Source organism: Asterias amurensis, chromosome 8 (genome assembly GCF_032118995.1).
Source record: "Asterias amurensis chromosome 8, ASM3211899v1".
NCBI classification, from domain to species: Eukaryota; Metazoa; Echinodermata; class Asteroidea; order Forcipulatida; family Asteriidae; genus Asterias; species Asterias amurensis.
In genome coordinates, this window is record NC_092655.1 from 14,860,105 (window position 1) to 14,885,120 (window position 25,016).

The following is a 25,016-nucleotide window of genomic DNA, read 5'->3' on the forward strand; positions in this document are numbered from 1 at the left end:
CCGAATGTTTGTGAAAGATTCAATTATTTTTCTTTTGTGCTGAGGCAGCACAGTTTATTTGTTTCATTGATTCAACATCTCACACTTTAATAGCTCTGCCGAGGCACACACCGCCGAAAGATGTTTGAGCGTGCGTAAATATGGTACTCGCATCGCTCGGCCTTCCTATCCCAAACAAAGAGGATACCGTGCAGCAATATTTACGAGCTCTTTGGAAGTCCATTGAGCTCTTGAACTGACTCCCCAGTGCCTCCTAGGGCTTGAACATCAGACACGGTGCCGCTTCCCCTTAACGCAGTTTGCGATGAACGCTTTGAAATTTGATGAGGGTCCACTAAGACCCTCTGAGCGCTGTTGCGTTGCGGGGCCATACAGAGTTGGTGATTCAGTCTGTTCTCAGACTTTTCCCTGAGGGATTCAGGGAAGAAGCGCAGAAGGAAAGAAGGGGATGTATAGAAGAGAAAAAAAAGGGGAGAGGATGGAGAAAAAAAAATCTGAAAAATCAAAAATAAATAAAGAATTAGCCCGTGTTGGATATCCTTCTGCTTAAAGTAAACGGCGGGGAATGTTTTGACTTTCCGTGTACATGGAAAAGCTCTTTGTGGTCTAATGTAGCTCTAACAGAAAGGGACTACGTGTTACCTCTCTCTACAGAGCAAACTGCCTCCAAGCCCTGTGGCAAAATAATTTAACAGTCAAGGCCTGACCATATTGTGGTTTCTTGTCGAAGTATCAGCTAGTCAATTTAAGCATTATTGGCTGCGCCTTTTTGATAAAGGCAACACATTTCGAAAGCAAAACTACACCAGCATTTGGGAATGAATGTACATTGGAACAGCTGTTACCACAGGGGGGTGGGGAGGTTCGTTTTAATTCAGTCTTCATTTACATCTACATCTACCTTTTGATGAAATACAACCTGTTGTAAATAATATATGGAATCTGTTGGTAGAGAAAATGCCACGTTGCACTAATACACACACTGTACAACCCATTGCAAGTCAATTATAGAATATATAATGCACTTTATTTTAATGTACACTAAGTAAATGAGTTTTTTCCTACTCTCTGGGTTGAGAGAGTATGCTGGTATTTCTTCCCTGTACTAATTTCAAAATGCAACAGGCATTCTTGTAGTTTTTTTTTTATATTCCTCAATGGCTAGACTTGGCAATTTGCAGTGTGGAAACCAAAAAAAAAAGATGAAACTATCAAACCCACCAGCACAAAAATAACTGCCATTTGGTCATGGTTGGCTGAGCCATGTGCATATTAAAGTGCTGGGGTGAGGGTTATTGGCGTCGTGTACTTTTAAGTCAACCCTGGATTGGATGGTTATAATAATAATTTTAGGGAGTACGTGTTGTCATGGTTGTGGCCATTTTTTAAAGCAATTTTAAGAAAGGATTGGAATGATTTAAGACGAGAAGAGGAATGGCATATTATCAGGAAAACAACTTCTTGTATTATAATAAGTATATCAGTTTCGTCATACTTATCCTCCATAGTAAAAATTACTGTAAAGAGTTTAGCCAATGGCATTTCAATACCATAACCATAAACAAAACTCACCAATTGCTTATTTTGATTGGTGCAACTGAAACATGCACTATAGGGCAACAAGACCAGGGCAACAGAGACAATGACCTCCAAAAGCCTCCAAATAAATCCAGGCCTGGAATAAAAACACTGCCCTTGTTTTAGTTTCGTTTGTACTGCACAGTCCAAAATGAATATTGCATGTACATGGACACACATCAGCAGATGTCCTGACAACTCAACCATCAGTTCCTGTAGTCCATAAATTTACATACATGTGGAAAAAAGGATAAATTTTCAACATTAGATCACACAGGCCTATTTCAATTTTTTTACGAAATAATGCACGCTCATGTAATATTCTATATAATACTGTAATATTGTCTTTGCATACCGGCTGAATCAACGTGTCTAGCGCTGAATAAGTTCTGACTAATTTCTTGTATTTTAAAAGAGGAAACCGAAAAGTACATTCATCTGTACTTGTGGATCTGCAGCAGCCGATTTCACAAAACTTTACGCAACTGTGTAAGTCCACTTGCGCAACGTTTATGGCGCAACTTACGCCATAAACGTTGCGCAAGTGGACTTACGCAGTTGCAGAAATTTGAGTGAAATTGGCTCCAGGAATCTGAAAGCCTCTTTAGTGCTTATCAAAAAAAGTATTTTCTTTTACTAATTGACACGACCAGTATCCCCAGTTTGTGTACAAACCTGTGGAAAGTCAGGCTCAGTTAGTCATCGAAGTTGCAAGAAAACAGTGAAAGAAAAAAACACCCTAGCTACACATAATTGTGTGGTTTCTGATGCCTGAGGAAAAAAACCTGTCGCAAATTCAAATTTTGGGGTGGAAACTACCGCTTTCTCTAAAACTACATTCCTTCAAAGTGTGTCGTTTTGAAACAACGTTTCATAGTGTCAGCAGATCCTCAGTCCCCTTTACCGAGTACATTATTATGGTTTAAAAAATTTGTGTACATTTTATTTATTTATTAAAAAAAATTGTTATAATGACAGAAATTTGCGTTAATCGGGATGCAATTTGCTCCTTTCGCCGCAACTAGCTTGTGCATAGCACTTGTCACTTACGGTGGCGGGGTAAAACCACAATCATGATATAGCCTCATCCCTAATTTAGTTGTCATCAGTTCAAGTTGTCTAAATACTTGTAAATCATAGGATCGCAATAATAAAAAATGGTGGCTACTTTAATTTGACATCCAGACTGATACTGCTTGAAGAAGATTTGATCTCCATTCATCCCAACTAGTCCATTTGTCAACATCCATATCGGGCAGTCAATTCAGCCCAGTGTAAATACCCAACATGTACCAACACGTTTCGCTGCATACACAGTCTACGACTAATTTATGGGCCTCCATGCGCTGTCATGCTATGGGTTTAGAACCACACGCTTCACTTAAACATGCTTTTTCTTCTTCCCACTGTCAGGTCTTTAGTTGTGTGTCACCCCCCCATCCCCTCCCCAACTGGTATAATATTTGCTTTTGTATTATATTCTTATAATACATGTACGTACATGACTCCAAAGTGTGTTCAACCCTGAAGGGCAAAACAGAGAAATTGTCATTTTTTTTTTTAAATCACATCCTACGCAGTGAGTGCTTTTTAGGTTTAGCATGGGTTTTATGTCACAAGTTTTCATGTAAAAGCTGCTGATACTGAGGATTTTTCCAAGTGCACATTTATTGACTGATGGTTAGTTGCCTTAAAGAGTACATGTCAGGCCAAGGAAAGAAATCAACAAGGTAAAATAATAATAATAATAACTTAAAATAAGGCGCACAGTATCTGGAAGGTACAATTCAAATGCTCATTATTAGTGTGAATCTGACTTGCTGTAAAGTTAATTAACAAGTTTAAAGCAAATTACTAAAGTATAATATTAACAATAGCCAATGTTTGGTTTTTTAGTCAACCAAGATGCTCATAATATGGGTTTTTGTTATTTATAAACTGACCTTTTTTTAAGTTACTAGTTAGCAGGACTGTGCCTCGCACGTTTGAAACTTAGTTTGTTCTTTCACAAATCCGTCAACTTTTTTTTACTGGGATGTAAAAGACAAGACAACTTGGTTTGTGAGAATTCCCGACTGGTACATGTGCAGTAATCTCATTATGTACAAACAAGTATTTATAATTTTCAGGTTAAAAACTGCACCTTGTTGAAGTTGACTCAATTTTCGTTTCTTTGTCTTTTATTTCTGCAGGACATCAAAGTTAACTGGGCTACCACACCAAGCGCAAAGCGTGACACAAGTGGTAAGTACCTTGTTGTAAAAAAAAAGTTTGAGGAGATAATTGTACTTTGAAGGCACTGGACACTATTTGTCATTAATTACTCAAAATAATTGTTAGCATAAAACTTACTTGGTAACACTAGCAATGGAGAGCTGTTGGTAGTATAAAACATTGTGAGAAACGGGTCCCTCTGAAGTAACATAGTTTTTGAGAAAGAAGTAGTTTCTCACTAAAATATTTGAATTGAATTCAAGATCTCAGCTGAGGTCTCAAATACGAGCATCTGAAAGCACACAACTTTCTTTTTTTCTTCTCACAGTTTCGACTACCAATTGAGTTAGAATTTTCACAGGTTTGTTATCTTATGCATATGTTGAGATACTGTCCAGTGCCTTTAATATTCCCAAATCGTGGCACTCTTACATGTAAATAGATTGAAATTCTTTTCAGGCGTGTGATTCCTCAGGATTTGTTGTGTTTTTAGGATTAAAGCGAAATCTCCTCAAGCCTCGACTGTTTTCTTGGAAGAAGTGATGCAATCACTAAAGGGAGAAAGTAACAGTCCACATTGTGTCTGAACATGTTCTTTTGTCTTGTCTAGTAATGCACAGAGTCTGAAACCTCTTGAGTTGTAACATCTTGGAGGTTTCAGGTCGGGAAAAAAAGGGGAGTACAAGCCTGTAGGCCAATTTTGGGGAATTTCTACAATCATCAGGTCACATCGATGTCTTTAAAAAAAAAAACTCATATCTTCATTTACATTCATACATCTAGCCGTTCGCATTTCGTTTTTCTCAAAACAAATTGTGTTGGTTGAATGTTCCTGTGAATAGGCACCAGGTCAAACCTACAGAAACGCATACACAGAAATTTATTACACTTGTATGTACAGCAACATAAATGTCACCTAAGTTTGCCCGCATATATACATCCACCATACATCCTTTATTTAGTGCCACGTCAGTTTCCCTGCTCAATAAATAAGAAAACTCCCTCCCGTTGCGGCGAGGCTCTGTGAAAGAAGATCGTAATTGTGTGTGGCGGAGATCATTAGAACCTGTCACTGACACCGGCGGGGTTATCAAGCGATGGGCAAACCCACCGACTCGACACAGGGTGAAACTCACACTGAAACAGGAACGGTCTCGGACCAGGGTAATCGCTGACTGAGTTTCCATTCCCCATCTGTCACTATATTCTGAGCTGTTGCTACAAGACCGGTCGTCCTATTCTAGAATTGTGTAGAGTTGCTCCTATGTGAACATGCAGTGCATCCTGATCCTTGGTACATTATCCATATGGAAAAGCACTTGTTACTTAAAGGGCAGGTACTACTTAAGTCACATCTTGCTTACACGCTGAAGCAATGTCAAGTTCTTTAAGAGATTACCAGCCACCTAAGTTGAGTTAAGCCTCAATTTCTACTAAGGGGGGAGGGAAAAGCACACAAATCCATTTGTTTTCAGACTGCATACATCAAAAGGACAGCCTTCCATATGACACATGTATTTACATTACAAGTGTACGTAATAACTAGTGATGAACGTTTGAAATTAATTTCATTATAAAATTATAAATATTATTAAAACACTTTAGATGGACAATGAGCACATAGAATGGAGTTATTCAAATCAAAAACTGTATTGTCGCTGTAGTACATTTTAAGTGTGCCAGTGTCCCAGGGAATTCCTCTATCCCCCGTCGTGAGAAATTTACATGGACTGAAGGAGAATGGTTCAAAAGAGGGCGCTATCAGAAGTAGTTTGTACACAGTTCGCCATATGGGTGGACAGAATCTCTGGGGGACAGAACGTCCTGCCACACCGGCTTTCTTTCATTTTTGTGTGGTTGTTTATGCTCTCGTTTCAAACTGATGGACAGTTTACGAGGATAATTTGAGCTATGTCATTACATACATGTAACAATAGCAGAATTGGTGGTTTAGTCACTGCTTTTGTGTTGCACACTTGTCCTTTTTTTCAGTAGGCTGTTTCCACCCAGCGTCCACAGTTCATATATTCTGCATTTTTGATAGCCAATCCAGATGACTCCCTAAGCTAGAATGGATTTGGCGCCATTAAAGATGTCTCCCTGATCGGTCATACGAAATTAAACTTGTCTCCAGACCACAGCTTGTCCTGTCAAAAGCCAGCAAACTGTGAAGGCAATATTGCATGCCAGCTCGATGATGTTTAACCAACTAATTTGTCAATGGATTCTTTGAAGTCATAAAGATGACGCTTGACGGAGAAAGTACAGGGCCCAATTTCATGGCTCTGCTTACCGTAAGCACAGAATCGGCGCTTACGGAAGCAGGGAATTCTGTGCTTACAGCAAGCGTATTTCACGGGTTAGTGGCGAATTTGGGCTTCTGCGCACTTCAAGTTACTAGGCATTCTACGATTACAAGGCTAGCGCAGAAATTCGGCGCTTGCACGTAAGCGGGGAATCACGATCGTAAGCACAGAATTCGGCGGTAAGCAGAGCCATGAAATTGGGCCCAGTTATAATGTCCATCGTATAAACAAAAAAGTTATATGTCACTGGATGGCAACACAACATCCAAAGTCAGGCATGATTATCTTCCTCTTTTGTTCTATTTTTTTTTAACTAAACCATAGGCCCTACATGATATGAACAAGTACTTGTAGTTTGGCCCATGTGCTGATTTTTTATTTTTATAGTTATTTTTTAGTACCAAGTTTCATGTCTGAATAGTGTTTTGGACTCTAACAGTTTAAAAAATGTATGCTCGCCTGACTCAAGAATGGTTGGCTCAAATCCATCAAAGGCGAGCCATATCATACAATTAAATTTACAACTTCAATTTAATTGTACTTTCGGGTAAATCTCATCATTAATTATTAATGGTGGATACTTACAAATAATGCACCATAATCCACTATATATTTTTTATCCATCAAATATACCAATTTGGTAGGAATAGGCCTATTCCTTGTAATAGATACAAAAATAAAAAGGTGGTGTAGAAAACATTTTTAATTTTTTTTTTTTTAAACATAATATGTGCATTTGGGGAGATTATGCTGTAATTTGAACCGACCCATTTATGAATATCCCCTTGTGTATATATAAATATATATACGCAGTTTAATCATTCACATTTGACATTATAAATGTCATATCAGAGTTTGTGGCAGTATTAAGTGGTCTTTAAGAAGTGATTTATTACTCAGAGAAAAGTTCCCAAACGTAATGCGAATCTTGTAAATGTGCATCCTGACGAGTAAATACATATTTGAGCAATGATTGTCAGTCTTAAAGTAGTAGGATCCTAATCAGTGACGTTATAATGAGGGGTCTTGCTTTGTGGGGGTGAGCTCTGCCTTTCTTTCCGGATGAACTTTCAGACCCCCCCCCCCCCAACTGGATGGTCATTGAGAGTGCCTAGTTTGCAGAGATGATTGTCATACTGAAGAGCAGTCCTGCTAGTGAGATGGGTCGTGTGGTGCTTTGGAGGAGGAATGATGCTGAGGAGGAATGACAGCGTGGTGTTCTGTGGCAGTGAACAATTGCCCTTGTATACGTAGCAGAGCAAAATGCTACACAAAATGTATTCGGTTGCTATTCAAAAACAGGGTGGTGTCCTGTGGCAGTGAACAATTATCCTTGTATAGCAGAGCAAAATGCTCCACAAAATGTGTTCAGTTGCTATTCAAAAATCAAGATTAGCTACTCCATATTTCCATTCACTGTGCGCAAAATAAGTTCTGTCTTAAATTTCTTGTTATGCAAAATTGCTGGACGAAATCATTCCCTGTGTGGGGAAGTGTTCTTTGATGCAGTTCTGGCAACCAGGGAGTTTCTGACTCCACAGAGCTCTGTGTTTTCCCTGTATTTTCAGTAGTCGCTGATTTCTTGGTAATAATACACACAAAAACGAGTGACATAACTTGCATTCTTCTTCTCAACACAACAAATAGCCATCAGAATTAGTACACGAGCACTTGACTTAAAACAACAAAAGGAGCGACAGATGCTTTGAATGTTTGATAAAAGTGACAACATGTTATCAGTTCGTCTCCACCTTATAGAATGATGATTGCCGTCAGATTTCAAGCTATCCCTCTCGGCAACTTTAATGACAAATCATCCTCAACCCTCAAGTTTAGAAGACGGTTTGTCCCCCTCTTCTTCCCTTGTTCCACTTTCTTGCAGTGTACTGCAACGTTTTTGATTTGATTTTTTCTCACAGAATATTTGCCTGTGGTTGTTGAGTGTTATTAATAACTAAGAAGGAGCTATTAGTTTTTCTAGGGCTTCATATGAGTAGCACTTTTCTTTGCAGCCTTAATATCAAAATGATTGGACTATAAATACAGTTGAATACATAGTAAATGGTGCGTACAAATTTCTTACAAACTACAGATAAGATTTGGCTTTACGTACACAAATTTTAACCATTAAAAAAGGCACAGCAAAAAAACAATGTACAAAACAATGGAAAAGCAACTGGTACAAGAGTCTAATGTAAGCACAATGGGCACGGAACGCAAAACTAGCAATTCGATAAAAAGAGAAAATGGTACTTTAGAGATCTCTTAATATAGCATCAAGCAAGTCTTAGAAGTATCCTAAAACTAGCATTGAAGGAAATTTTAGAGACTGGTCAGAGGTGCAGCCACAAGGCATCAATGCTCTTCGCCATGAAAGGAGGTCGGAAAGGAGATGGAAAGGAAGGAGGAGGGGAGGGGTTGGAGGAGGGGGGCTTGAAATGACAGCCCAGTTACTAATTAATTCCTTGTCCACTTGCCTTGTTGATGATCAAGTCTTTTTTTCCTTTTGCATGGTACTCCACTTGTACATTGGTCTTACACCACTCCAGCTTGAGAGGGTAGTGCAGGGACACTCACTATCGGCTGATAAATTGTTTCTGGAGGTTTGTGTAAGACTCTGCCGTTTGTTTTGATCGTGGATGGGTTAAGAGGCTTGTTTGGCATTGGCTTATGAGTTAACCACTTGTTTATTTGGATTTTCTCCAAATCTGGCTTGTTACAGAGAATTTTGCTTAGATTTTATGGATTTTTCCTCTCTTTTGTTTTTTTGTGTCTGCTGAGAACTGCAGCAGGGCTAGAGTTTGGGGGAAAGATCCACAAGTTTTCAGGACTTGTAGTTTGAAATGTTAAAAGTACCAGAATCTCAAAATGAGAAAAAATACCGAACAGTTTGACGTTTGAAATGTTCTAATTAGAACAAGCATTAGGAGAAGATTGACCCCCCCTTTTTTTTAATAAGATGAATTTAAGTGTTTTTCAATGAAAACAATAAACTATTTTAAGCAACCACAATTTTTGTTTGTTTTTTTAAACCCAAATGAAAACATACGGATTGGTTCAGTTTCAGTCTGGAGCATACTGGAACGCTGAAATCACTGGACATGAACAAAATGTGTAACCATGATTGTGGGCATTAACATTTACATCTGCGCTAAATTTACTCCCCAAAAAAACCCCACAAAAACCCCCAGATGTTTCTGACTGGGTCAGTAATTTATTCTTTTGTATTTTTATTTTTTAACAATTCCTGTGCAAGTTTCAGCATGTTCAGCACCTGATACCCAAGGGAGAACCTAATCTATTTAAACCATTATTCAGTCAAAATGGCCAGGTTTTTCTCTCATTTTTCTCTCACTAATTTGTTTTTACTTATTCTTTATATATATTTTTAATTGATATTCTGCTCCGAGTTTCAACTCGTAATCCCCAGGGTAAAATATTCTATGAAATTTAATCAACAGCATTATTTTAGCATATTGTGATTTCAATATTCCATTTACAAAAAAAAAAGGGGCGAAGAACAATTTTGCAATCTGCATTTTAATTAGAAATTTTGGCAGAGTTCATCCGTAATGGGTTTAAAAGTGGCCAGAACACATTAAGGGATAATGAGAGAAAATTGTTTAAAGGCAGTGGACACTATTGGTAATTACTCAAACTAATTATTGGCATAAAACCGTTCTTGGTGACGAGTAATGGGGAGAGGTTGATGGTATAAAACATTGTGAGAAACGGCTCCCTCTGAAGTGCCATAGTTTTTGAGAAAGAAGTAATTTTCCACGAATTTGATTTTGAGACCTCAAGTTTAGAACTTGAGGTCTCGAAATCAACCATCTAATAAACGCACACAACTTCGTGTTGCAAGGGTTATTTTTTCTTTCATTATTATCTCGCAACTTCGATGACCGATTGAGCTCAAATTTTCACAGGTTTGTTATTTTATGCATATGTTGAGATACACCAACTGTGAAGACTAGTCATTGACAATTACCAATAGTGTCCACTGCCTTTAATAGCTCACATGCATGTATTACAAAGGGTATCACTAGAAGCTCTCTGATATGGTGACTGCTTGCTACACATCGCCAAGTCAAGGACAGTACCCCCCCCCCCCTCAAAAAAAAAAAGTCAATACAATAATAAATATTTGAAGATAGAATTTGTAATTTGAATTTGAAGTTTGAATTGGTATTTTGAATTTTGAAATTTGAACTTTGAATTTTGAATTTGTATTTTGTGTGTTGAATTTTGAAGTTGACGTTTTGAATGTACAGGATAAAAAGATTGCGTTGCCGGCAAAAGGGCAAAAGCAATGTATACATTTTTTATTGAATAAAACATTGAGTCTTTAGACCAATTCCAGCAACAAACAGGTGTTTTCTCCTTCCGGCTTTACACAACCCTATGCTGGGGCGAAAATGTGTTTTGCATTTCAAATAAGGAAAAGGTCTTAGAGTCTTAGGCCCTTTCAGCACGTACCTGGGTATGTTACAGTTTTGGAATGCCCCCCCCCCCTCCCCTTCCACTCTTTTCCCCGTCTTCTATTTTGATGAGTTTATTTGTCGCACTCGGCTCTTTTGTACTGTCCTTAGAAAAATTGGCTCGTACACATCTGGATCACTGTATGGGACGTGATCATCAACATCTAAACATATGAAGCTCTATTAAATATTAAGTCAGCAAGACATTCTATATTAATACGGATCATGCACTACTGTATGTATTATGTACACTGTCATCACTTCACAGTTAATTAGATATCAAATTAGTTGCTGGGTTGGTTAATTGTTTTTAAATATTTGTCTTATGCACTTGTGCAAGATTTTTACGTAAATTTATTATTGACTTATAGAGAAGGGTATTTACAGTTGTTTGGAGACGTTGCTGCAGAGATGGAAAAGTCACTAATTTTCCAAGAGCGGTTTCCTATGATAGAGGAGGGGGGGGGGGGGGGGGGGAATTGAAAGAGCTTTAAAGGCAGTGGACACTATTGGTAATTACTAAAAAGAATTTTCAGCTTGAAATCTTTCTTGGTGACGAATAATGGGGAGAGAATGATGGTATAAAACGTGAGAAACGGCACCCTCTGAAGTGCCATAGTTTTCAAGAAAAAAAGAAATTTTCAACGAACTTGATTTTGAGACCTCAGATATAGAACTTGATGTCTCGAAATCAACCATCTAAACGCACACAACTTCGTGTGACAAGGGTGTTTTTTTCTTTCATTATTATCTCGCAAGTTTGATGACCGGTTGAGCTCAATTTTTCACAGGTTTGTTCTTTTATGCATATGTTGAGATACACCAACTGTGAAGGCTAGGCTTTGACAATTACCGATAGTGTCCACTGCCTTTAAGGAGAGTGAACAACAATAATGTATGCCAATAATAATCATTTTGCAAATAGGAGCCAGACTATTTTGCTAATCCAGCCTCTGTTTGGTAACATTGATATCAATGGGAGAAATTCAAGATGGCTGCACCCATGATAAAGGTGTATAGTAGGACTGCACACAAGTAAACTGATAAAGACGTGTACATGTATTGTCTAAGAACATCTCTTGTTTTGACTTATCTATCTCGAAAGGTCTATCGAAAGGTCTTAGGGAAGGTGTAAAAGAGAGAAACGCTCGCGTAGGGAGGAAGGCCTATGTACGTGTACGTACCTCATTGTAAATGAAAAGCTCATGAATGTACAATAGAAAGAAAATGTCATGTGGGTGGCTAGGAAGTCCTGAAATTATTTGCAGATCTATACCTTGGAAAAAGCTTTGAGTGTATGGCAGAAAGGCAAAAAAACATTCATGCAAAGTGGAGGCTTTAAAGCCATTGGACCCTTTCAGTAAACAGTGTTGTCCAAGGCCCACACTTTGTGTACCACAACTTCTATATCAAATAACAAGCCTGTGAAAATTTAGGCTCAATCGGTCATCGGAGTCGGGAGAAAATAACGGGAAAACCCTCTCTTGTTTCCGCCGTGTCATGACATGTGTTTCAAATAAATCCGTAATTCTCGTTAACGAGAATTTATATTGTTTTGCTGTTTTCTCAAAAAGTAAAGCATTTCATGGAATAAAATTTCAAGAGAAGTCTTTCACCATTGCCTCCTGTAAACCCTGTAAGTTATTTGTAAATCTGTGAACTTTTCTTTTTTTTCTGAACCGAAAGGGTCCAATGGCTTTAAAGGCACTGGACACTTTTGGTAAATACTCAAAATAATTGTAAGCAAACTTACTTGGTAATGAGCAATGGAGAGCTGTTGATAGCATTGCAATTGCGAGAAACTGCTCCCATGTGAATTAATGTTGTTTTTGAGAAAGAAGTTATTTCTCACTAAAATATTTTAATTGATTTCGAGACCTCAGCGGAGGTCTCGAATCCAAGCATCTGAAAGCACACAACTTTGTGTGACGAGGGTGTTTTTTCCTCCATTATTCTCTCGCAACTTTGACGACCATCCGAGTTCAAATTTCCACAGGTTTGTATTTTATGCATTTGTTGAGATACACCAAGTGAGAAGACTTGTCTTTGACACTTATCAAAGCGTCCAGTGCCTTTAAATTATTGTAGTTTGTGTAATAGTAAGGTTTGATGTGAAAGCAGAATGGACTTCAGAGAGTGTGTGAGAGTGGGGGGGGGGGGGGAAGTGTATTGATAGCGTCTTGGGGATAGTAAGAGTATACCAAACTCAAACATCATTACCACATCAGAAATATCGGTCTCTGGTCGGGGGGAAAAGCAATTGGCATGTTGGAGGTTACAGAAGGCTGGGGTAAATAGTCTCGCCTTTGTGGTGATCACACTCTCGCCTTTTATGCTTAGGTTTCTGGCCAGTGCGGTTTGTTCAGTGTAGACGATCAATCATTGCAGATATGCTGTGGTTATATTGATGTTGTTGCATTCGTGTTCACAGTTTGGAAGTCAAAGTGGATATTAGATGACACAGGGGATGTTTGGGTGGGGTGGATGGGGGGGGGGGGGGGGTGATGGAATTAACTTACAGTACATCATATAAATAACCACTAAGCACATGTGGCAAGGGGGATAGTTTGTGGGGTTGGAATAGTACATTCATTCAAAGAACTGCATTTATTGACTTTGGGATAAACAAAGGAATAATGACTAACGACTCATCCCAAGATGAATTAAAAATTAACCTGTCGGTTTTCTTTTGTGGTTTATGTTGATGAATTTAATTATTGCAGGTGTAATTGATAAAGTTTTGTCCAGTGTGTTTGTAAATTTCTAAATTTCACCGTAATATGCAAAATTTGGGGATATCACTAAAGTGCAAACCTGCCTGATTAGGACTATTACAATGTACAGTCGTAAAAGAAAAATATGGAGGCGTGTAATTCAATTTTTTTTTTTCACATACTGAGTGTAAAACAAGTAATGAAAACCTTCAAGATATATATATATATATATATATATGTTTTTTTATTTTTTAACAGCGTTTACCCTTCTCCCCCCACCCCAATTTGTAAAATCTGTGAGTTTTAAAAGGAATACGTTGCCCCTTTTTTTCACCCCCATTGGAATAGGTACATGGATTATCACTGTTTTGCTATGCAGTTTTTAAACCACCAAAATCAGACTTTTGGAGTTTTTTGTTTCTTTTTCGATCCAAATTAGTTTTTATGATGGCACTCATTATTAAAAAAAACCAGTCCTGCGGAACTGCTCATATCATTTTGATGGATGTGTTTGATAAACAGAACCAAGTGGAGATATGACCCAAGCTGCCACTAGAATTTACACTCTGGTATCCCGCTATACATGCTGGACACTATTACCATGATTACCAACATCGGCAGGGCTCTGGCAGTTGGCTCATCAGGCTCGTTACGGGTGGCTGGCTATCGGAGAGGGGAGGGGGGAACAGAGAAAGGCAATTCTGTAAGCATGATCTATGATAACTTGATGATGTGTAACCGGCTCCATGGAGAACCAGATCGCATTCTAATCAGCCAATATTACATTGACTTCCTAGGTCTAAACCTAAACATTCTGGTGTAATTTCGCAGGTTTTGCTGCACTATACAGGCATTCAACTTTTCAGATGATCAGCTGATTTCCTCTTTTTCTTTTCAAAACAGTGCCATAGATAACTGAAAAACACTGCATAAAAGTTCAGTGTTGAAACAGTGAAATGAGTTCGGACTTAACCCGAAATAAATCTCGAACTTATCGAATAAGTGGACAAGCTTCATCTCTGGTGCATATTTTTGGTCTGTGCATTAGAATAAAAACTGCTTTTATTCATCGACGTGAATATGCTTGGAAAAAAAAAAAAAAAAAAAAATCATAATCACTCCCCCAATTCCTCCAGCTATTCTATACATTGCTTTACTTACAATAATTGGCATTGTGGTTCTTAATTGGCGTTGTTGCCTAATTTGTATTGAGTAGTTAACAATATCGTTTGTCTTCTGCGTACAATTAAAAAAATGCCAAAGCAATTACCTTCAATCTTGAAAAGGAGATAGAGAGAGAGAGGGAAAATGTTTTACAAAAATACTAATGACATTTGGAAAGAGCTGCTTGGGTATTCTTACATTTGTACAGCCAAGTCCTTTGAAGATGCCCGGAGGCATGGCCGTCACGGCAAAACGTCAGAAATTAAACCCTTCCACTTGGGTGACTTTAGATAATACTTGTGCATTACCTCCTCGGAAGGGGGGGACTGTTAAGTTTCACAGCTGAAGTCAGGCTATATCTCTATCAAAATATTGCCAGGGATCGGTTAGGCAATTATGGGGGATGCTAAAAATAGTGTGAGGGGCTATGAAGAAGAAGGCTGTAGTTTTTTTTTCCCCTCTTAAAATGAAATGTAAGAGGTGTTTTTTAAACTGCTTTTTTAAAGGGTTCTCTGTCTGGAGTGAGAATCAATGGAGATTATTATGTGTGATTAAACCTTGAATTCTTAATTAGTAATGCTTGACATGGTTGGATACGTTTGTTTGTTACGAGCAGGCGTGTTGATTGTGTACGTTTCTCGGGGACCAGTGGACAGGCGGCCATCTTGCTTCATGTCCCCAAAATGATTGTCACTGTCGAGACCCGCAATTGCGAGTAAAATTTGCATGGCATGAAATGTAAATTGTCTAATATAGTAGGCCGGGACGTCTTGGGTGCAGTGGAAAACTTGTTAGAGTGTGCAACATTGTTTCCTTTAAACATTAAAGGAATGGTCTTGTGCGGTGTTCATGTTTTGTGTGATTAACTTAATACATTAAATGACAAACCTGTGAAAGTTTTGGTTTAATACGCTGTGTGAGTCTGGAGATAATTTGTTTAAAAAACATGCACAATTGTTTTGCATAAACCCATTCCGGTATGTATCTATATAAATGTAAAAATATTCGTCTATTATTTAAAAAAAAAAAAAAAAAAAACCTTCACCTTCTTTAAGTTATTTTTGTTTTTTAATTTCTTAGTATATGCAGAGCTGTACTAACTCTTTGTGGATAACTGTGATTCTCAAAAGTGGATCAAACCATTCCTTAAATAGGGTCAGGAAATTCTCAGAGGGTTACCGGACTGTGAATATGAGAGCAATGTGGTGTCAAATTGAGATCTTATTACGGTGTGGGAATAAAATTGTTCGGATGAGGTTACAATGTGACTTAATGTATTGCACCTGAATGCATTCAGAATCAAACTCTGATTATTAAGCATGCATTTAAGGGATGAGGTAACCATCCACTTCAAGATTTTTTTATTTTTTTAATTAAACAAAATACAAAATGTTTAGTGAAGTAGGTTTTCACAAAAAACAACGGTAAATTTGTTTTATGTCATGTCCATTGCAGAGCCAATAACAAACTACTTATAACTGGTATATCCTTAGTTAAGAATTGATATAAAAAAAATATAAGAAAATGTAGAAATTGTGTTTCTTTAATTTCTATTTGTTGACAATCACTCAGTCTAAACCATGTCTAAACCATGTTTCAAATCAAGCTTGGGAAGGGGGGGGGGTGGGAGGGGGCAAGTGCAGAAGGAAAACCATGTTGAAAAATGATGGCCTACTTGTAAACCTTGGTTGATTGATCAACCACTTATTGACACCTCTGATTAATAACATTGGCTCCGATTTCAAGCAGGGCTCTTGCTCACCAAGAAAAAGAAGAAGAAAGGGGAAAACAAATCTGAAAATCAAATTGGTCAGATGTCAGAACAGGTTTCCACCCTCAGGTAGCCTGCAAGCTTGTGATTCATCTTGTTGGGAAATATTGCCGAGGTCACCGGAGCACAAGGCAAGGGGAACTGGGGAGTGCTTTCGTTTGAATTATTTATAATCATTCAGTCCGTCAGATGTCCAGAATGAACTGAACTGGGACAGTGGCAGGTGCTGGTTTCATGCAAGGGAAGACATAGACTGAAATACTAGATGTTTTCTTTACAAGGAGGCATCACCCTAATGATTCTGGTCGGCAACAATGTGTGCTTATATGCACCGCTCTTCGGTTTTAGAAACTAGTAGCGCTCTGAGGTCCAGGGAGTAAACATTTCTTGTTGAAAGCATTTCTGCTGCTCTTTAATATAGTCAGTATTTTGGTGCAACATTACATGCATAGATTTCCTATCAGAGCAACTGTGAGGATATGAACTTTCAAAATTCAACCCTTTGCTCATCCTGCAAGACAGTTCATCGTCCACTTTCAGTGAGAGTGAACATGTATTGCCGATTAAAAAAAGAAAAGAAGAATACAAAAACGGGCAGGTAACTAAGATATCACCATTGTCGGTAGATAATTCTGCTGTTAAAAACAAAAAACAAAAGTAGCAGGTAACAGGCCTGTATAATTCGTTTTTGAAAGGGTAAGGGCACCCCCTATGAAAAAATTGTAAATTATATTGAAGCATCTTAAGGGCACCAAGGCAATGGGCATGACGGGGCATAGCGGCTATTGCCTCCGTTGCCTCTGTGAAGTTTCAGGCCTGAGGGAATTACACCTAGGAATATGGAGATGGGTATCACCACTGTCGGACGACACACTTACAATGTACCTTACTTCTCCTGTTAAAGCGTAACTTGTTTTGTTTCTGTGAAGATTTTGTGTGTGTGTGTGTGTGGTTTTTTTCCACTACATTGTAACTCTTCTGTGGAATTAGCTTGAGGGGACAAGTACTGCAGGTTGATATGAAGATCCTCGAAGCAGGAGTATTCATCAGTGGTGTCATCAGGAGCAACGCTGTTACAGCAGTTGATAGATGGAGCAGTTTACCTGTCATTCAGGGGGAACAGTTGCTTCATTTCCCGCTTCTTTCTCCCTTCTTTTGTTTTCTCCTGTGGCATTGCCAAAGCCACAGGCCAATTAACTGTGGGTCACGTTATTATTGAATGAGCAGGCTATTACAAATGGAAATTGGATTTGCACTTTTTTCCCCCTCCGCGCTGGAGATTGTTCTTTAAGCTCCAATGAGTGGGATTGTCCCCCTGCGCTCGGACAATGAGGACACATCAAGCTAATCAACTCAATTTGCCTGCTGTGATTCTGTCTGTCCACTTGCAGCTTTCCCTGGCGCCCCATTTTGAAGTGGAACGCAATTTATCAGGTGATTTTCACCCATCTTGTTTCTGCTGTTGCCTATTTAGCAATAGTGTTATCAAGCGTAATCTTAAAAGGACACATTGCCTTGGATGGGGCAAGTTGATCTATGATTTTGTTTTTTAAATCTTAGTTACGAAATGCATTTGTTAGAAAGATATTTAAAGAGTCAAATTTTGAGCCCACAAAATGGCCGACCGCGTTTGTTCGCAAAGTAAAAGGCACAACGTTTGAGTTATGAGACTTACCTCTTTTACATAGCACCATGTACATGTAAAGGTTTACTAGGTGCTGTGGCGCAGTATGATCCCAATGAAACCATGAACACCAAAGGGAACCCCTAAGGGCACTGGGTTATTTTACATGCGCTGCACAACACACGGGACCAACTGGTTTACGACCCATCTGAAGGATGAAATGACTTCAGTACCGTATACCAGGAATTGTTTGTTGAGAGGTCCTTTCCCCGGCCTCTCTCTCTCTGCCAGGTTCTCTGTCAGGACCTGATTTAATGCTCAAACACACTATCGTTTTTCTCTCAGTCCCTCATGAAAGATGCAGTTTAAAAACAGTATCCTGATCAGCTCTCCAGATCAGGTGCAGTGTTTGTAAGGGGGGAATATCGGCATGGTCGGGTGTTGAGATCACATCTACATAGTATCATGATTCACTGCTTGATTTACATGTTGAAAACAAACATTGTAGATCTTAATCGCACCATGGTCAACTTTTGTCAGTTTCACAGCGAACTTGGGTGTATATAACATTGAGGAGGCTGGTATCGTGTGAATTCTCAATGTATGCTTCCCTTTTCAACTGTTAGTGACTATGAAATGCCAATGCTCTCTTACAAGCTGCAAAATGCTATCTTGAAAACACGTAACAAATTGCATCAGAGTTTAAACTAGATCAACAGCTCTCCATTGCTTGTTACCAAGTACATGTTAGTTTTTATGCTAACGATCTGTTACGAGTAATTACCGATAGTGTCCAGTGCCTTTGAGACAACTACTTGGTCCCTTTGTACTGATGTGTGATGAGCTGTGTGTACTCGGTAAGGTTCGACAGGACTCGGGTGTCACTTAGCGTAAGTAGTCCCCATGTGACAACACACAGTATAAAGTCAGCCATCTTTATTTTTTAATGGTCAACTCTGCTCTTTGGGAGAAAACCGCATGCGGCACTTGGGAGCTTTATAAAAAAAACGCGTAGTGCCGTGGTTTGTTGTGACCGAGCGGTCAAGAGCACTGGACTCGAGCTCAGATGTTTCTGATCAACAGAGTGTTGCTTCGACTCCCGGTCATGGCACTTGTGTCCTTGAGCATGATACTTAAACATGATTGCTCTGTACTTCAGTTGGGACGGTAAGCAGAAGGGTTGATAGTGCATGTAGAGTGTCATGGCCGAGTGGTTAAGAGCATCGAATTCAAGTTCTGGTGCCAATTCACCGGAGTGTGGGTTCGAATCCCGGTCGTGACACTTGTGTCCTTGAGCAAGATACTTTACTATAATTGCTTCTCTTCACCCAGGGGTATAAATGGGTACCTGCGAGGGTAGAGGTTGATATTGTGAATGAAAAGCTTTCGGAGCGCCACGGCAGCTCGGGGCTGTATACTCCTTAATGGGAGCTGAGAAAGATTAAAGGGATGTTTATTGGCCCAATGACCAGGGGACTAATGTAAAGCGCATTGATACGGTTTATTGTGAAATGCGCTATATAAGAACTTGTTATTATTATTATTAATTATTAAAAGAACCCAGAACACTATTTGGAAGAGTATGGGTTTAAGTGCGGTGTCTCTGGTTCACATAACAAGCATTTCTGTGGACAGGTTTCCTCAGGTGTGCAAGCTAGAGAGATTAAATTTACTTTTGAGGCGTCCTTGGTTTCAATTATGGGAAATTTAGTAAAAAATAATAAACAATAAATTCCTTGTATGATTGGTCAGTGAACCAATTGGCTGCATAGAAACTGAGAAGACCTCAACGCAGCTCAAAGCCAAAATCCATGCTGCCTGTGAAGATGTCAGCTATTGGGGATTAAAGGGAAGATACAACAAATATTAACTGAAAAACTGACTTGGTAACAAGCATTGGAGAGCTGTTGGTAGTATAACACATTGTGGGAAATGACTCCCTCTGAAGTAACGTAGTTTTTGAGAAAGATATAATTTCTCACTAGAATAATAAAAGACTTCTAACTAGAAGTCTTTCATTCCTATCTGAAAGCGAACAAATTCGTCCAACAAGGGTGTTTTTTCTTTCATCATTTTCTCGCAACTTCGATGACCAATTGAGCCCAAATTTTCACATGCTTGTTATTTTATGCTTATGCTGGGATACACCAAGTGGGGACACTGGTCTTTGACAATTACCAATAGTGTACAGTGCCTTTAAGTATACAGTCCTGTAGTTTGGGTTAAATCAAAATAGTATGCTGTCGTTGGTTTCGCGTTGTAAAGAATAACGGATTCAGTACCTCTGGATAAATTTTATAAAAGACTTCTAAGATTGGTTTAAAAAAGAAAAAGAAAAAAAATTCCCACTGAGTCGAAAGTCTGTTCCCTTTGAAAAAAAAAGGTGAATAGATAATATAGGTAAAAATAGAAGGCAATCATATTGAATTTCAATGCCTTCTCCTAAATTATACAATGTACAACATGTGATAGCCATCCATGAGACAGCATCCAGCTTCTCGTTATAAATTTATGTTTTCCAGTGAGACAGAAACTGGGGAGTTTGTTATTCATGTCATTTCCGAAACAATTATCCTCATCATCATGACGGAAATGATTATCGTCCTCATCATGGACCGCTTTCTCGTTAATATAAAAAAAAAATCTCAATTTATTGTCTGGGAGGAGAGTAACAGGGAACACACTGACTTGGATAGAGAGAGAGATTGTGGATGATTGTTATGCCATCCCGTAAAACACAATTATCTCATTGGATAAGTTTTTTTTTTTTTTCCATTTTTTTTCCAGTTTTTTTTTTTTTTTTTTTTTTCATCGCCTTTTTCTCTTCGGCAAGGTGATCATCCTGTACACAGACTTGGAGAGAGAAATTGCGGATGATTGTTTTATGCCATCCCGTAAAACACAATTATCCCATTGGATGTTTTATTTCTTCTTCGTCGTACTCTTTTTGGCGAGCTGATCATCCTCTGGCATGATTGTATGCAGAAGCAGAGTGAATTCACACCAGCGTTTGACAGTGGCACTTGTGGGAATTGCCCGGGCATGCCTGAAGCACTGTGTATTAGGATGCCATCCCACCTTGCTTGGATCTCCGTTTCTCTCTTCATTGGCTGACACCTCACCTGTTTTCTGGCATGGATAAGGGAAAGTCAAGCCCCCCTCCCCTCCTCCCCTTCCACCTTGTGTTGATGAAATATTAATGATTGTGGTAGGTAGCAACTGGATAGGATCTCCGATGGGGGACATAGACTCGGGGCCATTTTAAAATGGTTATTTTGAATTCGTTGGAGTCCATGCGATCCATTGAGTTGACTACTTTCTGTCAACCCACTCAGAGGGTGTTTTCTCCTTGCAGCATCTTGGCTTAATGTCAGAGAGCTGCTTAAATGACAGATTTTGTGCTTTACTGCTTACTTTCATATCACTGCTAACCGTAAGCACGGGAAATGGCATGCTAACCCTCGACCTTTACTGTAACCAATTGAATGACGTTACAAGGCAAAACCACGGTGACTCCCTCTTTGCAAATTTGTCTTCAACAGTAACTAGACAATGTTCCACAGTGGTCAACAGCACTACAGAATTTGAACTAGGTCTTTGGATTTATTCCAATGCTCTTGTTTTCAAAAGTCAATGATATCACATGCATCAATGACTGGTTATGTTTGAAAAATTGTATACCTAAAGAAGTTGTTGTTTTTGACACTTGTGTATCAAATGATAGTTTTCTAGGCGTACATTTCAAGCCTAAGTAAACACAAATGTTTTAAAGAATGACACATTAACAGCACATGAACTCCTCTTGAATTCGACTCTGCCAAGACGGCACCATCTCTACCTGTAATTTGATAGTGAACGCATGATTTGAAGGGCAATACATGTACTGTTTAATTACTAATGAATGTTGAAGTCGTGTTGCAGTCACATTTCTTTAATGTGTTCTTGTTGACATGGATTGTGCACAGATCCGGGGTATGTGTTGTTTGGATGTGTAGAAATCAACGCACAAGGTGTGATTTTAGGGTGAACTTGATTTGCAAACGGATCATGCACACTTTCAAAAGTAGCTTTGATTGTCGTCGGTTTTGTCATTGGATAATTTGCATCTGGTTTAACTTTTTGTAATGTTGTAATGCTCTTCAAGAAGGAGTATGGTTGGTGCTGCAGTTTTCTTTTTTGTCCCGCAACAATTAAAGTGAATTTTTAAAACTGCTGTAACTACATTTAGAACATAACCATCAGACTATTACAGCTTTGTACAACTGTACTTTGTTTGAAAAAGAGTTGTTTTTAAAGCCTGGTTTTTGTTTGCAGAAGAAAAAAAAAACTGGGAAAAAAATTGAGTATCGTGAGACGCGGGCGCTCAACCTTAGCAAATAGGTTGGTGTGTCAGCCAATCAGCAGCTGGCATGAGGATGTAACGCTTGACTGGTTTTACTCTCATTGCCTGGCAACTCTCATCTTCTCCGGAGGGCAAACAAAAAAGAAGGGGAACAAAATAAGTTGGAGTTGCTGAAACAAGTCCATCTACTAATACTTAACTAATTACATTTAACTGCGACTTGTCTTGGCACGGTGCCAGCAAAAAAAACCCACAGGTACTCGCCACTTAATATAGATGGTCTTTTGCAGTGGAGTTGACGTTTTAATCATCCCGCTGGATCCGTTTAGTTTATACTATATTAACGCATCACCGTTTCGGGGCAAGCGTTGGATTTTTCTCCCATCTTCATTAATGTACAACGGTGTATTAACACCTCTCAAGTGGTGACACCAAACCCGGCGCACTCACACTGCACGCACACACACTGAAAAGAAGAAGACAAAACCTCATAAAGTGAGATTGGAGACCGAGAGAGAGAGCTGAGTGAAGGGGAGCAAGTTGTAGCCTCGTGGTTAGTGAAGTGTGGACTCGATAATTAGAAAGCTCATCTATAATACTCGGACTAATCCATTGTCTCAGTTTCAGATCTTTCAACCCCCCCCCCCCCTCTCTGTCACCCACTACATTGAATCACTCTCTCCTTTAGGTTACCATGGTAACTCGGACACCTGTAGGTGTAAAGGCTATGTACTTCTCTAGAAACCTCATATCCGGGGCGTTAAAGATGGATAATTTAAGCCGTCGAAGACAAATCCTGAACGAAATCGCTGCTAATAACTTGAATGGAGAGTAGACTTTGGCCGTAATTGAACACTCTCACACTCCATTTTATTTAACAGGTCCCCGAGATTACTTGAGAGTCCATGGATTTTCCATCGACAATTGACAATACAGTGCCCAGTGCGGAGGCAACCATGGCGATTGCCTACATGCCCCCTGGTCATTGCCTTGGTGCCCTTGAATACTCAAGTAGAAACTTACAATTTACTCATAGGGTGCCCTTTACCAAGGAGAAAATGTTTTGGTGCCCTTGCCCTTTCGACAACAAAGCCTACAGGCCTGAGTGCGCCCTCCTCTTTTTGCCAAAGAGAGGCAATTTTTGCAGTGTATCGTTTGGAAAGCGGGTCAACAAATTTTGGGTGATCCGTGCTGCTACACCCGCCGGTTGTTTAATGTTTTGCTTTTTATCTGGTTTGCAAACGGATAAAAAGCGAGTTTATCTGTCTGCCGTAAATGCAACACAAGTTTGTGTTTTTTGGGTGAGGTCAGCAAATGTTTTTCAAGTTGATGTCAGCCAGGCATTTAAGTTATGGTTAAGTTATGGGCTTGAACTGCCCCCCCCCCCCCCCCCCCCCCCCCGCCATATAATATATACCTCTAACCATAGAGCTAGCTCCAACCAATTACATTGATACAACTAAACACAACCCCAGCATGATGCAAGTAACAAAACCTGCATACTACGCTTGGCGATTCCAAGCAAGTTCCTTGTGGTACAGGTACAGTTTGATTACATGTAGGTCACTGAGAAATTGGTGATTGCAGTGATGCCAACTATAGTGATGTATGCTGGCTCCTTCGTAATACTAATAAAACGCACTGTGTGAAAGCAGTTAATAACACAAGGTTACTGCATACTTGAGTGGCTGCTATTTTTCCTGTGTTGTATAACATATTGCATATGACCCATATCTTGCACAGCCATAGATGTTGTTAATGCATGATTAATCTACATCTACTTGTAAATGATGTCCGTACCTAATTGCTTTTTGCTCTGATAACCACCGGGATAAAGAAAAAAAAAGTTGTATCATTTTTTGAACAGTTTTGTTTGTTTGTTGGTTTTAAACAGCGGAGGGTAACGGACAAAAATATCAGGGCCGTGTCTGTTAGATTCATTTGGATAATAAAGAAAGTATTGAGGGAGTACGCCCTTAGGGTGTTCAGGATAAAGTTCATAAGTTGCATCTCAAATTATAAATGACCAGCCGTCGATTTCACCAAACTCTTCCAAACTCTTATTAAGTGTCCATTATTATTATTATTATTATTATTATTATTATTATTATTATTATTATTATTATTATTATTATTATTATTATTATTATTATTATTATTATTATTATTATTATTATTATTATTATTACTATTATTATTCCTAAGTTAGGATTAATCTTAGGACTTAGGACGGGTTCAGTTCCGCTTGAACCCATCCTAAGTTAGGATGGGTTACTCGTCCTAACTCGAGTTAGGATTGATCCTAGCGTTTCGTGAAATCGGCTGCAGGAACTTTGAACTTTGTTGGTTCATGGATAGGCCAAGTTGGTTTATGTGAATTGTGCTCCATATGGTAGCTTTACCTACCATTATCTCCTTACTGTTTATTGCTATTGATTAATGTTTATCATTAGTTTCGATTGTGAGGGCTTTTGTTATGTACATTTTGTTTTTTAATGGAATTGTCTTTATGCATTGTGGCTGCAATACAGCTGTTGGCTGCATTGGTGGAATTTTAATGACCCTTTTATGTATATAATCGCAAATCCAATCAAAATTTGTATAAACATTTTGATGCATATGTAAAATTATAACAATAGTTATAATACGTGTAATTGGATAAATTGAATCAAAATTCATCCTTGCTCCAGCTTCAACAAAAGTTCATCCAAACTGACCAGGGACGCTGTTCATGTGCCCAATTTCATAGAGCCTGTAAACAACAAATTTGCTTAGCATGAAATTTCTTCCTTGATAAAAACAGGATTACCAACCAAATTTCC

The 25,016-nt window shown here is 38.8% G+C and overlaps 1 protein-coding gene across 4 annotated transcripts in view; it reads left to right on the forward strand.

The window, feature by feature from the left end:
- The window catches only part of LOC139940567 (nucleolysin TIAR-like), a 151,699-nt gene that overhangs the window by 76,791 nt on the left and 49,892 nt on the right, over positions 1–25,016 (forward strand). For all 4 annotated transcript variants that reach the window (XM_071936874.1, XM_071936873.1, XM_071936875.1 and 1 more), the window contains one exon: positions 3,771–3,822. In XM_071936874.1, the coding sequence (XP_071792975.1) occupies positions 3,771–3,822 (52 nt within the window). The remainder of the gene's footprint in view (positions 1–3,770; positions 3,823–25,016) is intronic.